General features: G+C 36.5%; 1 protein-coding gene across 1 annotated transcript in view; it reads right to left on the bottom strand.

Annotated features, from left to right (window-relative positions):
- Positions 1–273: 273 nt before the first annotated feature.
- LOC145693502 (protein takeout-like) overlaps positions 274–16,766 on the bottom strand; it is a 36,404-nt gene continuing 19,911 nt past the window's right edge. Inside the window, exon 5 of the mRNA XM_081769569.1 lies at positions 274–1,378. Within this exon, the coding sequence (XP_081625695.1) occupies positions 1,224–1,378 (155 nt within the window). The 3' untranslated portion in view covers positions 274–1,223. The remainder of the gene's footprint in view (positions 1,379–16,766) is intronic.

The raw sequence follows: 16,766 nt of genomic DNA, 5'->3' as shown, positions 1-16,766 counted from the left end.
CAATATCCAAGGGAATTAAATGTATGCTTTATTGTTTATACTGTTATAAAATGGATGGAACATTACCTGTTAAACTTTAAATTTGAGTTTTCTCCTATTGGTTTCTTATTTTCTCCTATCTTCTTTATATATTTACTTACATATGTGTTACACTACAACAGTTCTAAATATTGATAAAATCCATTATTGTATTTGAGGGGCGACAAAATGTCTATAGCAATTAAATGTTCGATACTTACATCCTTCTTGAACTAACGCTAATGTTTCATGAGGAAGAAAATATCGACTCGATGATTTCCAATAACTTGTGAATTTGCGGTTAGTTCTGTTGCTATATACCCATACATCTCTTCACTCAGAAACAGTCTGTTGATTAACATATTTTATACCATAATAAATTTACAGCAACTCTGTTGGTCTTTTGGAAACAGTTCGTCAAACCACAATCTAAGTTGGCTTTGTCTGACACGTATCCGTATTCAAATATTAGGACCGAACTTCAACTTTGGTATTAACTCGGGCAATAATAAGGAGTTCTAAACAAAATATTCTATTTGACTTAAAGACGTAATGTATACTCTACACTTACACTTAGCTTACACTCTACTTACAGATGTGATTAACTGGGTATAGAATGTATATTTTAATGTTTATACGAACACAGTAAAAGTTGTAATATTATATTTGGCTTGAAGACGTGATGTATACGGTACACTTAAACTTAGCTTATACTCTACTTATATATTATGTGATTAACTGTGTACAGAATTAACATTTTAATGTTCATACAAACTCAGTAAAAGTTGTGATATTTTTTATTTAAGTAGGAATTAGATACCATGGTGTATTAAATTTCCAGCAAAGCTTGGAAATACTGAAAGTTCATAAGTTTACAGAAAGTAAAATAATGTTTCAAGTTCTCTAAAATCAGTTTTTTAAAAAACCTTTGGGACAAGGTATTCATTTTCAATAGTGTTTAATCACAGTAGTTAACCATACATCTGTATATTGAGATATCTAGTATTTTTTTTTCGAAAGGACATTAATAATTAACGAAAGACAATACAAGCTAGAGAGAATTCGATATTAAACTAACTACTGTAGTTCTCTAAATACTAACATAAAGAAATTTCTACTTTAGCAAACAATTTTGAAGTAAATTTTTAGTAATTGTCATTCAATGTTCACAGACAATAAAATGCCAGTATAAGAAGGAATCATGTTTAATTTTCTGGTAACAACACATCTAGTGGGAATTTGGAAAATATCTTGTTGGCGACAGCCGTCATTACAATATCCCACCCTTCTTGCATATAGGGAACCATTTCTGCGTAGCCAAATTCCCAGAATTCATTGATGAGAGCCAATGTAGTCTCAGCTGAAAAGAAGAAAAAAAAACAGAAAAAACGTAATGAGTTTTTCTAATATTACGTAACAATGTAAGATTACAACCTATCATCAAAATTAAAGCTTAAGAGTCAATGATAATTTTAGGTTATTGTATGCCATTAGCGATAGTGTATACTATAGCAACGATAATGTGTATTTGCTAACGTCATAATCAAAGGCATCATGGGGCTTAATTTATTGTTATCTTCACCATAATAGGTGATGTGTTTTTCAGCCTCTTATGGTTGGACATTAATGACAGTTTTAACGCCGTAAACAATGTTTTTTTTTTTTAAATCAATTTTCTAGAAAATGTACGCTGGAAGATTTATACTCACGCACATAATTTTCATTAACTGAATGAAATCTACTGATCGTTATTTGTCTCATTTTTGAACGCATTTCTTTTATTTTTTATAAATCGTTAATAAAAGGTATCTATCTCAAAGGCAGATCCGGAAAACGTTGATTTAAATATATAGTAAATCACTCATATTGACAATGAAATGAGGATTGTCACAAGAGGAGTTGGAAATTAGTGGCTCAGATTTCTGTATAATGTTTCGAGGGCTTATTCAAGTTTGCCGTATATAATCTAACAAGGCGTTGGTGATGATTTTAGGACAAATGAGAAAGCTCAACAGAACTTCATGAGGTTTTGGGCCCCTGATGATGAAACGGGACGCTAAAGTTCTACAAATAATGGCAATCAGTACAAAGATACTACTTCGTAGATAGTGGTTCTTGTTTTTAATTTTGTATTTTGATGGTTAAGGATTTTTCACTCTGTAATCCAAGTGCTACAAAAATTCGTTATTCTCAATTTTCTCGAAAACTGCGCATGCCAATTTATCGGCAATCATTTCCTTTTCTTCAGTTCTTTGTAATTTATATGGATTTTCTTACCTTTGAAAAATATCATAGTTAAACAAAAGAAAAATAATCTTTAGGAGCAAGTCCTTAATTTGAGCTATGTCTCAGTAATCGTGTCATATAACGAAATACTTGATGATGAAATACTTCAGTGTAAGCAGAGAGAATTAGTTTCATCTTAACCCTCGGAAGACCAAGCTAATGCGCGTTCCAGATTGGACTTAGGATGAAAGGGTTAAAATGTCCGGATTTCCACTTTATATTCAGAAAATACAACGGAGGAAAAATATTTAGCCCATGAAATGTAATATTTCAAATACTCGCTGACACAAAATAAAAGCATGGAGAAATTCGCCACAAAGAATGAAGAAGTAAAAACTCAAATTTAAAAAGTGTGGGCATTTTACAGCCCCTCCCCCTTGGTTTTCCGAGGGTTAATATATGGTCTAGTTACTGCACAACATTAATTTTTAAGAAGTTTTATTTACAGGAACTAATTTACGTATTTACCCTGTCGGTGTGTCCGTCCGTTCACTAGTGAGACAAAAACGAGATCAAAAACTACGTGATGGATCACAATCAAATTTGGTCACAATGTAGAGGAGCAAAAGGTAGCATTCCAGATCCTTGATAGAGATGGTTTTTAAACCGGAAGTGGTAGAAGTAGAAGTAAACCATTTTCGCTTTCTATGTTGATTACTATAGATCAAAAACAATAATAAATAGCAAGATGCATTTTTCTGCAATCGGTTAAGCGTCTCAAAATACATTCAATGTTCATTTCTGAATCTCTATAAAAGCCGGAAGTTGTAGAAAATAACACTGTTCAACAAATTTTGATCGAAAGTATGTAAATTCTTTGAAATTGCGATTTTTACATTCATTTAAGCATAATATGAAAGGAAATGATAATAGAAAAATTTTCTTAGCTCAGGTTGTGAAAAAAAACGCCCTTGTACAACAGTAGCTGTATATATACAAATGTATTAATGTTTATAGAACATTTAAGCAAAATCCTTGTAAAAACCTACATTTCACTTTTTTTTTTATCTATTTCACTGTGATGTGATAAGCTGGGGAGTTAAAGGGTTCCCTAACCTATAGCTTTCTATACCCTTGTACTTCCTTTTTCAAAATTGCGCAAATACCAGTTTCACAGCGATACAGAAAATAAAGTAACCGTGGTCAAGTTAAACATTAACAATTCCGTAATAAAAATCAGTATTAACATCAAAACATGAAAAATATGTACAAATACCTTTTTGTGCAAGAACTACACTGCAATGTAGACAAAAGTTTCAAGTGATCCCTTGTACAGGATTATGTTTATTTTATTTTGAGCGTCTTCGCTTGGCTTGCCTTTTGTAGGTTACATCTAGAGCATCCCTTGCAATAGTCCAACAGTAGTCGGCCAATATGTTAGAACTCCACTTTCCCTCATATCTCTTCTCCATGGCTGCAATATCTTGATGGAAACGCTCACCATGTTCGTCACTTACTGCTCCACAATTTTCAGCAAAGAAGTCTAGATGTGAATGAAGAAAGTGGAGTTTCAGAGACATATTGCAACCAAGATTTTCGTAGCACAATAACAACTTTGCTACCAGTTGTTTGTAATTTGCTGCTCGGTGTCTTCCCAAGAACTGTGAACAAACACTCTTCAAGCTTTCTCACGCAGCTTTCTCCTCACCTTGGAGAATTTCGTCGAACTTGTGATCTTTGAATAGTTCCCTAATCTATGGCCCTATGAAAACATCCTCTTTAACTTTGGCATCACTTTGTCGAGGGAATTGTCCTCTTAGGTACTTATAGGCCTCATCCTCTTGGTTCATGCTCTTAACAAAACTTTTCATAAGACCTAATTTAATATGTAGAGGGGGAAGCAAAATTCGGTTACGATCTACCACTGGTTCATGCTGCACATTTTTCACTCCAGGCTGAAGAGTTTCTCTGGTACTCCAATCACTTTTGCGGAAATGAGATCCACGATCTCTACTGTCCCATTCACATATAAAGCAACAATACTTTGTATACCCTAACTGCATACCTAGCAACAGTGCTATTACTTTAAGGTCACCACAAATAAGCCACTGAAAATCGTAATATTTAATGGCTTGAAGTAAACGTTTTAAGTTTTCATAAGATTCCTTCATATGAACTACGTAACCTACAGGAATTGAAGGAAGTTCATTTCCAATATGTAAAAGCACTGCCTTTAAACTCACCTTGCACGAATCTATAAAGAGTCTCCACTCCGTAGGTTCGTAATTAATTTTAAGTGCCCTCATGAGTCCATTTACATCTGTACATGCCACAAGTGTGTCTTCCATAGTAAAAAATGAAGTGATCATCTTCTCCCTATTCTGATACACTGAAATATTTACTTTTTCCTGCAATAAATTCCATTGCTTTAAGCGTGACCCTAAAATTTCGGCTTTGCTTTTCGAGAGGTCCAAGTCTCTGATTAGATCACTTAGTTCCTCTTGAGTAAGTCTGTGTGGTTCACATGGAAGTTCTTCTATAACAAACGTAGGGTCCTTCGAGGTACTTGATTCAGGAGCTTCAACTTCTTGATCATCATCAGAAAAAAGATCGTATTCTTTAGGTGGGTCAGGAACAGGTAGTCCTTCTCCATGTGGAACAGGGCGCATTGCAGAAGGAATGTTAGAATAGATCAAGGCCCGCTTCTTGTTCGTGGAAATTCCCTTCTTGACGGAAGGAACCATACAAAAATAACAGTCTCTGATGTGGTCGCTTGGCTCCCTCCAAATCATGGGCACTGCAAAAGGCATTGAGCGCCCCTTCCCATTAATCCAATTTCTTAGATTGCTGGCACAAGTGTTACACACAATGTGGGGTGCCCAAAATTTATCTTGGTCTCCAATTTTACAACCAAAGTAATATTGATAGGCTTTTCTTATTAGTGGTGTTATAGTCTGCTTTTGTGAGGAAAATGTCACTTCCCCACACACGTAGCAGAAGCTATCCGCACTGTTTACACAATTTCGCGGCATTTTTGTTTATTGAAATCCTCAAAATGTCACTTGAAATAGTTCCGACAACAATTTAAAAATATACATTCGAAATACCAGTATTTTTGCGTACTTGTAGTTGTATTTTTATGTCCTGCACTACACAAATGTCACACCCAAAACGCTGATAACTGCACTAAACTGTCTTTTCTAACAATAGCAGAACACTACTAAGATAAGGAACACAATAAAACCAAGCGTTCATATAGTTTCTCCAGTGTTGGCGGATCAGTGTAACATTTTACCCCAAACGAAGCGAATATATTTATTTTTAAAGCGTTATTATTAGACATGCCTGTAAAACGAAAAGTAGAGGTAATATTCGAAAATAACTTTCAAATTCGTGATCAGCACCACAAAATCAATAAGAATTAGCTGATTTTGTTCAATTTACATTTTCGTTGTTGAACAGTGTAACCTTTGATCAATTGATTGTTATAGAACAAAAGCAGTATTATACAGCAAGAAAGGGTTTACTATAACTAATTCAATATCCTAGGAATATCTTCCATCTCCATTCTAATTCTTCTATTAAAATTGCAAGTGGCAGGAAATCAACCACTTCAGGTTTTATGGTGATCTTTATAGAATTTTTAAACGATAATATTTGGTGTGTTTAATAATGTTAATGGTTTCTCAAGTTATGACGTAACTAGTCCTACATTCCCTCGGGGTATACTATTCCTAACTTCATGTCAAAGCATCAATACCTAAAGTTAGTTGTCACTATACGTTAGTTTGTGGAAGTGTACAAGACATTATTTTTTGAGTGTTGAATATGTCAACTTTTATGTCTACCAAATGCAACCTGCGGGAAGCTTTGCTTTTTAGCTTCCATTCAAGACAAATGCTTTTGAAAGTCTACAAATCCTGTCGGAAGCTTATGATGACTATTCTCTATCAGCTGCAACTTGTTAAGTACTGGTTTCGACGCTATATAAAGGTAATTTGACATGGAAGATAAGGAACATCCAGACCAGCCGAAAACAAAATGTTTGAAAATGAACTACTAGCTTTACCCAATAAAATCGATAAAGACTCGAGTCAAATGCTAGAAGAACTTGGAGTATCATTAAATGCTGATGAACCAACGATTTCCAGACGTCTAGAGACCATGAGAATGATTCACAATGAAAGAAGTCGGGTGCTGTACAAGTTGAAACCGACGGACATCTAAAGTTGCAAAACGACATTTGAAGTATTATTTCAAAGACACAGAAAAATGTTTTTTGTGTCTTATCGTGATGAATGATGAAGAATGGATGCACTACGACAATCCGAAGCGCCAAAAAACATGAGGCAGCTAGGCAAACCATCATCAACGGCAGTGTCAGTGTCAGTGTCAGTGACGTAACTACAAAGGAGCAAACGGAGCCTGTTCCCCAGACGCCGGATTGAAAGGGACAAGAAACGATTTTCAATATAAGGCAATGAAAGGAGATTTAGCAAACTAAAGATCATTTAAAAATTACCTCAGAAACTTAACAGGACATCAACGACACACCAACCTTATGATCATATCTATAGATCATAAATTAGTTTCGAAACTATTTTTTGAGGATATTGTAAAAGCCTTTGTAGCCAAAATAATCCGCAAAGTCCCTGTCTTTTATGTTCTCATTTAACTTACATCGATTTAAGAGATTTGTAAAATGTTCGAGTATAATACTCGAGACAACAGCTTGACTGTCATAATTAAATATTCTATTCTAAAGCAACAGATGGTTCACTCATTCTACACAGGTGCACATCCCGACATAATTCCAAGGACATTCTGATTTCCAGTTATTATGATTAAACTATAAGAATATGTCAAGCATGCTACTCTTAGATTATTTAACAATCAAATACCAATTAGTTTGGTGTCTTGTCTTGTACTAAAAATTAAATTATGTACTGCAATTTTGAAATCAAGCTTTACCACTTGAAGAACAAATGGAATAAGAGAATTACTGTGTCATGCCAATATCAGGTGTAGTCGGGAAGCGGTTCAGTTTGGTTGGTCAGGAGGATGGGAGTGCTAAGGCTCTTGCTCTCCGCCACAAGTAGCGTACTTTCTTCGCTGTTTGGTGGGATCAGCTGGATGTAGTGTATTATGAGCTGCTCGAACTCAACGAAACCAGCAACACATGGGGAAGACGCCATCAAGAATTGCTTGCTTGAAAAATAAAATTATATGAAATCTTTATGTTTTACGTCCCACGGTTATGCCGGCTAGACTAAAGGAGACGGTAATGATGAAACAATGAATGAAATGGAGTAATGAAGAAACTGGGAGGAAACAGGAGAGCCCTGAGAAAACCCACGCACACGGTGTTTGTTCACCACAACATTCACTTGGCGGGAGCTGGGATCGAACCCGGGACCACAAGCACCAGAGGCGAACGCTCTACCACTGAGCCACCGCGACCCCCACACGGTGTTTGTCCACCACAAAGTTCACTTGGCTCGAGCTGGGATAGAACCAGGGTTCCCAAACACCAGAGGTAAACGCTCTACCACTGAGCTACCGCGGCCCCGTTCATCATTTGAGCCGACCATTGAAGCAAAAGAGCCAGAATACGCGAAAAGATACGACACAGTGATGTAGCACGGCAACTCCGCGCCATGTTGCCAAGTCGGTCAAGAAAACGCTAGAAGCACTTAAGAAGGATGTTCTATCACACTCGTCTTATTCGTCAGACATTACTCTTTCTTATTAGCATCTATTTCTATCAATGACGTATTTGAGCAGCTCTTTATTCTTATCGGGATACGATAAAATGGGTTTATTCGTAGTTAGCACTTAAAGATGTATCGGTTATTCCAAGTGGAGTTCACCTATTACCAGACGAATGGGGAAAAGTAGTGGCCAGCTATGGACAATATAATTTGAATGATCAATTTGTAACTATTTTTGTCACAATAAAGCCCTACTGTTTCCAACAAATCCTTTAAAATTAATCCAGCTTCCAACAGATAGAAGCTGTTTTCCGTAATAAATTAAACGTCTCGAAAGTCTAATTCATCTCCACTCTAATCGTTCTTCTGAAACCGAAAGTGGTAGTGATTTACCCTTTTCCGGTTTCAGTATTAGTTGATAAAATATCACGCTATAACATACTAAACTCCTTCAGGTGGTGTACACGTGGAACTGCTACTTGTTAGATTTACAGAAAATGGTTTTCCTCTGTTTTCTTGAGAACAACGCATCAGGATTTAAAATCATTATGCGGATTGAGAACTACGCATAAGGATTTAAAGCCATTATCTCTATTTTCTTGAAAACTACGCATGACGATTTAGTCATTACTTTGCACAACTCAGTTATATATATCCATTCACATATGTCTTATGTTCGAACAATTCTGTTACGTTAAACGATATTAATATAAAAAAAATGAAAAAAAAAAAACCGAAGTGTTCGGAAAGATATATATACAGGGTGGCGCATGATTAGTTGACATATTTAAATTTTAGATGCTACCTTTTATTTAATGTAGTCAAATGATTATATTAATGCTTACTGGTTACCACATTCCTGGGGAAGTGTCTCAATGCAGCACATGTTCACTGTGCGAACTTTTATACCCAATAACCTCTTCAAGGAAGCTGCACATGTTTCTTACTACTCTGGGAAACATCTCACTACACAACTGCACTAAGCAAACTCGAATTTCCAAAACGTTTTGGAGATTTAACCGGCAGAGTCTGTCTTTGAAGTACTCCCATACGATATTGTCATGACATGCCTTTGTTGGTCATAACTCCTTATGTTTACTTAAAATAAACACAATCATACTTTGCGGATTGAGACATTACTTTAGTTAGACAGAAATATGTTCTATTAAACTCTTGTCAAAAATAATTACTTAGGGAAGTCGAAAAAATTGCTAAAAGGTAAAATTTAGTGGCAATCAAAAGGCAACTATTAAAGATATAAGTAAAGTGTTCTATTAAATATTAAATAGAGCCATCTGGCAAAGAAATTGGGAATTTAAAATATTAAACCTTAGTTTAGAAGATACTAGGTATGTACATATGAGAAATGAAAATATTTCCTGAAACATGGATGGAGAAATATTTTTAGATAAGAGACCTTAAGAAATCAAAGACTTAGTAAGTACATATAAACTCTGAGTACATATTGTATATGTTCTAAAGAGAAAATGATGATCATGCATGTTAGTTGGAAACAAATAAATTCATCTTACAAACAAATGGTGGAATGGTTAAAATAATTTCTTGATAATTCTTGTTAGTTACTTGAACAGTAATATCTACTGTACTTATGGTTATATTTTGAGAGATTTGGGCATCACTGCTGTATCGCCGAACCACACGAAAATCGAAGGAAAAAAAAAAGGAAAATTATTTAGTTTCTCCCCCAAAATACTAGATTGTGATCTTGCTTCACTTGGGAGGATTATTGTTCGAAATACAGTGTAGACGTATGGCATAAAAACGAGTGCATACAACACGAATCAACTTGTGCTAGGTGGCCGCTAAAAAGCAAAAATGCTATCTAACCGAGTCAAGGCAGGAGCGCAGCAGAAAGGCAAGCGGTTGCGATGGGTGCGTCCGTAAGGTGTAGGCGGGTCAGTGGCGTTAGGTATATGCATAAACGAAAATAGTGGAAAAACATTTTATATGTCACGAAATGTATAACTTATGTGTTGTATACATTTGGGGGCGATAATAAATACTACACAAGAAAGTACTAAAATGTATTAAATTAGGTTATACTCGATTGGGTCTGGTTAAATATTCCTCTTCTTTTCCGTAGTTTCAATTCGTTTCCACTCTTACGATAAACTGTTCGCTTAGTAGACCATGCCTTACACACAGTTTCAACAACTGACACTCTTTATTTTTGTATAATTCGATAAAACTCAAATACAATATGTCAGAATCTTGTCATTTACACATCATTTTCACATTGTCTTTCCCACAAATCATCTCTCCGCCAATTACTCCCTTCTGCCTCTATATATAATGCCGCTTGCAACATCAAAAACAACTAACAATAACAAGTATTTTCTTAACTTTAACTATTCAACACACCTGATTTTCACTCATTCTTCCTCATAAACCGAAATAAATTCTCCAATAAATTATCTGGTAAATTTTCTAAAAGTGGTTCAGCGATACAGCAGCTAACCCGAGATTTGTTTCGAGATGCTGGAAATTAACGTAAATTTAAATCTCTATACAGAGTGTAACAAAAGTGTTTTGCTGTAGACCAACTTCGTTATGAGTGTAGATCCCCCCTCCCGAAAAAAGTAAAGAAAGCAAAGTTGCTGGAAATGACAGGTTTTCAACCCTTAAGTCAGGGGTGCCCACAAAGGGGGGCTATGACGCAAACTGCGCCATTGAAGTATTTGGGGGGGTTAAAAATCCATATAAATATGTTTGAGGGGGTGTAAAAATTAATCGAAAAGATTTTGTTCATGGAAGAACACCTACGGATAGATAATTGGGTGGTGCGTCATGGACATAAGGGGGACTGAGCACCACTGCTTAAGTACTACGCATGTTTTTTGTCATATTACTACTACGCGGAGTCTGTCAAACTCCGAACAATATATTACGGAAAAACTACCGACATGTTGTTAATTTTTGCATATACACTCAATATAATCAAAAAGCTAGTGGAAGCGGCAATTTAGAGCGTTGGTAGAACGGGAAGTTATGACGAACGCGGACTCTGACAGACTGCGCGTAGTACTTACGTGTCAATCTAAAGTGTCAAAATTTTTCAAATTGGAACAGCAGTTTTGCTCTACACTGGTAGCCATCCTCATGATAATTGAAAAAGCAACGCTAACAGTCAAAGTTTCACAATAGAAGCATTAGTTCAAGCGATAATTCAACGGAAAGCAAGCAAAAATTATGCCATAGGGAAGAAACAAGAATATTAAAAATCTCGATTGCAATCATTGTATTATGGAGTTAAAGCCGGGTAGAGGATAGAGGTAGAGATTATGACTTTCGTAAAAAGTTGAAAATTGATTAAGAAGAAAGTATCTTTGTAGTCGTGAGGAACAACCCAGCTATTACTATGTATTACTGCAACTATAATCTCTTCTTCCTACATACTACTACTAATAGAATTACTTTAACTAATACTAACATTAAAAGTCCCGTACCCTTACTACGGATATTACTATCTCGTAGCGGAGTGCCACCAAGCAAGAAATAACGTACTGACATCCAAAGTAAGTATTTCTTCAACTATCATCTTTGAATTCTAAAATACACTTCAGTCATCAGTTGATGTTCTTTTTTATTAACGGTAACTAGAGGACGTTATTATTATTGCCCTGTTTGTCTGTCACAACTTCCTCGTTACTAACAGTTTCGCCATCTTGAAAATTGTGTTAGACAGAAACGGTGTCCTCCTATTTGAGACAGTCTTATTTGCGACAGGAACTCTTAGCTGACGCAAATCTGACTTCGATCTGTTAAGTGGTCTATAAGTCATCGATTTGTTCATATTAAGATGATGGGAGAAGATAAAGTTCCCTCTTCTTTAACTTGTTCCAAAATAAAATATATTGCTTTGCTTAGATAGTAATTAGATTTGAATGAAATTAAGTACAGAAATTTAGAACTTTTGAAGAAAGAAGATATTACAATTGAATTTTCAATAATTAATTACATAGGAATATAATTTCCATCGAAATATCTCTGTTGTCTCGCTTAGTTATTTGGTATGTTTTATGTCAACTCTAATTCAAAATTAAGATAAGTTTTATTTGCACTCACAGTAGAGAGAAAATATATTTCGTAAACAGTATCACTGGTACGTACATTTTTCATAGCAAGAATGTTCGAATGCTATAGAGGAGCCATCATGAGATGGTCTCTGAAGTTTCTTTTCATGTGTGGAGAGAAAATGCAGGCCTTACTTTGGTGCTAGTGTTATCAACCACGGTCACGGTCACCCTTAAAAAAACTGCCATTATAGATGCACCGAAAAAGCCTTGTCACGTGAGTAGTGGCAACGCCGCTGCGAGCGGTCAGAAACCTTTTCTTGCTGACTCTCCTATAATAACGCAAACATATTTTACGAGAGGGAATCATACAAGAGTCACTACGAAAGTTTTGAGATACGCATTGTTGTGGTACAGTATCTGAATTCCAACAATTACGTTGGGTAGTGGTAGCCAGAGCGAAGAAGCGAAGCGAGTTTCAACTCGCCTCGCTTATCGGCGTGGCCGTATCGCCTTTACTTGTTTGTTGATGTGAGCAGTATTCGGCTGTCTAGAATGGAGCTCGAAAGGGAACATTTTCAGGCAATGATCTTTTACGATTTCAAAAGTGGTTTGAGCGATACACAAAGCCTTGACAGTTTGCACGGGGCATTTGGGGACCTTGCTCCTTCCCGTGCTACAATTTTTTGGTGGTTTGGTGAATTCAGAAGAGGCCGGACATTGCTTAAATATGAAAAGAGAGCTAGACGTCCGGCAACAGCTGTGTCAGTTGAAAACATTGCCACTGTGGAACAAATGATTCGAGAAAATCCTCGAACAACTTTCAAGGACATTGAATCTACAGTGAACATTGGATCGGGAGCAGTAACAAAAATTCTTCATGATCATCTTCGAATCAGGAAAGGTTTCATCTCGTTGGGTGCCTCACATTTTGACTGAACAGCAGAAGCTCATACGTGTGGAATGGTGTGAAGAAATGCTTGCAAGATTTGATGGAGGCAATTCTCGACGCGTCTCTGACATTGTTACTAGTGATGAGACTTGGATCTATCAATTTCACCCTGAAAATAAACGCCAGCCTACAGTTTGGATCTTTCCAGACGAAAATCCACCCACGAAAGTGAAGCGACCGCGAAGTGTGGGGAAGAAGATGGTCGCAAATTTCTTCTCCAAATCTCAGCCATGTTGCAAATGTTCCACTTGAAGAACAAAGGACTGTTACTGCTCAGTGGTACACCACTGTTTGCGTAACAAATGTGTTCCAGAAGCTTTGGGAACGGTGTATCGTCTTTCATCATCTAAATGTAAATGAATCTTTTGCACATAGGACAGATAACAATTCCTGTCGCTAATAGGACTATCGCTTCTAGAATTAATCCTCATAAACGTACGGGTTTCAACTCTCTATTCCACATTGTAAAGTATCCTTGTCAGTCAAATTTTAGATCGTTGATCTCAATGGGTTACTTGCGATTAAGCGCCAAAAATATCAATAATTCATTTTCTGTAGGGACCGCCTGATTTTTCATTTAATACAAAGTCAAACTATTAGCTTGTCATATCTTTACCATTAGAACTAGCTCAAGAATAAAAATGTTGTCAGCACTGTCCTTGGTGGGCAAGGAGTAAAGCATCTGGCTGCAACGCGGCGGACTGGGTTTCGATTTCCGGGGTGACCAGAACCTATAAAATGTTTCTTCTCCGCAACTAAAGACTCTTTGGCCCACTCAGCATCGAGATAATGTGCGTACCTGCGAGTAACCGTGGAAGAAGGAAGGAGGCCTTGGCGATGTGTTGATCAGCCACCTCCAATATGGCTGAGATCAAGGAAATGTGGAGCTCTACATCCGCATCACCCTCTATATTCCTTCAAGACATGGAGCTTCGCATGAGGGACATTTTTACAAATAACACTGAACATTACTTTGTTTCAAAACATTTAACATTTTAAAAAATAATGCAAATGTACCTTCAGAGCTGAAGATCATAGTTGTTATACTGTCAAAATCAAGAACAAACAGCAGGTAGGTAAATCCAACTAGATGGTAACCTGTGAGATAACTGAACAAGGTTAGAAAGTTTGCAACGTATACAAAGGTTGCATGACTTATTGAGTTAGATGGCTGTGACCAGAGTACATTGTTGGGCAAATTACGTACCAATCGAAGATGTGTGCTTGCGCAACACGGCTGTCTATCCATGCGGTGTTTAATGCTACTTCTGTGGTCTACTTTGGTGTAGTTCTGTTCTATCAGTTTCCTGTATTTTCTGGAAGTGAAATGTATTTAATGCAGGAAAAAGTTGAAATAGTATTCCTTCAAGCAGCTGAAACCATTCAACGGGAAGCATCAGCAGAGTATCACAGGTGTCACCAAAATCAGGTAGCACCGTCCCACCAACTCATTTCCATAATCATGGTACGATTCAAAGCCACAGGGAGCGTGGCCAACAGTTTCCGTAGGACGACCACGAAGTCAAACATCCTTGGCGATGAGTATGTATAGTTAGTTCGGAACATCAACACAAAAGGTTGCGCAATAGATTGGCATGCGCCATTGTTTGTCCTCAGAATTATCTCAGGCGGACAATCATCCTTGCAATATATATTTGGTACAACAGGTACATGTCCGGCTGGAGCTCATGTGGTTTGGATTTCACGATAATCAGTAGGCCCTGTCTCATATAGCCTCGCTGCTGAAAGGGGACGTTAAAACTCAAAATCAATCAATTCAACGAGAGTTACACGGGGATGACACAAACAGAAAAACAGAGTTCTATGAACGGTTCTAACAGACACAAACAAGTACAGCATCCTAATCAAGAGGCTGACATTCTATTCAGTGATGAGGATACCTCCATCTTAACGGTACAGACAACAAACACAACACTATGTACTAATATGTTGATAACCCCTTACGTAGTTATGGAAGCTCACTATCAAATTGATCGTCGACTGAAAGTGTGGTGTGGGATACATTGCAATGTTTTATTGGTTCCTTTCAATGCCTGACAAGTTAACATCACACCAACATTTACACCATGTGGAGACACATCATTTGTACCTGGATGATATGTCTTTGGCATCGAAGAGTTTATTTTGTTTCCAACACGATGGAGCAACGCCACATACCGTACATTACGACAGTACAGCAGTGGCTAAACGAGGACAATGGATTGGTTGCATGGGTCCTGTGGAATAACCATCCAGGTAAACTGACCTAACGACATTAGACTTTTACTTATAAGGGTATCTAAAGTTATTTGTGAATCGAACCAGAACCAAACCGTGGATCAGTTGAAGAAGGAACGTATGAATAGAAATGATGCTTGAAAATCTGCGACGTGTGTGTGGTAGTGTACGACACCGTATCCAAATGTGCTACCAACAGGTGGGGAAACCAATTTGAGTAACGGTTATAATAGTGCCCAGAAGTGTTGCACATAGAAACGTGTACCGTGAGTGGATGAGGAACGTAAATTTATTGTCAGTAACATGTACAATTTGTACAGTAAACTTTGTAAGTAACAGTATCAGATGTAGTTTAACTGTGTTATGTGTTTCACATTTCAAACGATTTTCACAACCGCTTTCAAATCGTTTCGAATGCCATTCCCCGCCTACCTCCCCCTACCGTGCACATATGATGCTAATGATTGCAACCAAGATTGGTAGTATTCCTTTTTCTTGCCTACGGTATACTTTTTGCTTACATTTCGTTCAATTATTGCGAAAACTAATGCTTCTATTGAAAAACTATGGTTGTCAACGTTGCTATTTCAATTACCATTACCAATGTGGAGCCAATACTGTTGGTCCGATTTGAAAAATTCTCCAACACTTTAGAATGAAAACCTATCATTTCCAGAAACTTTGCTCTCTTTACATTTTTTCGTCCCTGCATTCATAAGAAAGTTGACCTTTAGCAAGGGACTTTTGTTACAGTCTGTATATAAAAGAAGTTCGGTGACGGGGTGACAGACTGGTCTACACCCAGGCCAAATCATTTAAGCTAGAAATCTTCAGTTTGGGCATCATCATAGGATTTGTGACGTAAGGCACCACTAACAAATGAAATTCGAAAAGGAATGGGGAGAAGATAAGATGGCAATTATTATACTAAAATGTCCATATTTCCAAACTTCTGAAGGATAGTGATGTGCAATTTGATACGTAAACTTCTCATTTAAAATAACTAGACAAGTGTTTAGCATTTATTTAAAACAAATTGACGAAGAATGAATGAAAAGAGAATGATAATGAATAAGAGGTCGGTAATACAATTATTATAGTAACATGCTCATATATCGTATCTCTTAAGGTAAGACATGAAATTCAGCATTTGAACTTGTCATTTGAAATAATTAGATATTGTTTTAGTAGCTTTTAGTATTTGATTAGAAGAGGGAGTGAGAAGAATAGTACGGAGATTAGTACAATTACTATAAGAAGAGTCTACCTAGTTATAATTCGGAATCTTTTCAAGAGAAAATTTGATCTTCACATTTAAAACAATAAGACACGTGTTGCAAGCTTTCTCATATATATTTAATAGAGAAGGAAATATGAGTATATGGGTGGGGAAAAGCATAGGATTATAATTATTATAATAAGATATTCATATTAATATAACACGTCCATATCTTCGAACCCCTTAATGTTAGGAAAGTGAGAAGTGTTATTTGGACATTTTATTCAAAATTACTAAAGACGTGTTTAAGTTGTTTTTAAATATTTGTCCTAGAAGGGAAGAAAATACGTATCTATTTTCGTATTTAG

This window comes from Thermobia domestica, chromosome 8, assembly GCF_964235325.1.
Source record: "Thermobia domestica chromosome 8, izTheDome1.hap1.1, whole genome shotgun sequence".
In the NCBI taxonomy this organism is placed as follows: Eukaryota; Metazoa; Arthropoda; class Insecta; order Zygentoma; family Lepismatidae; genus Thermobia; species Thermobia domestica.
The sequence above is the reverse complement of the archived record's forward strand: the minus strand, read 5'-3'. Positions and strand labels throughout refer to the sequence as shown.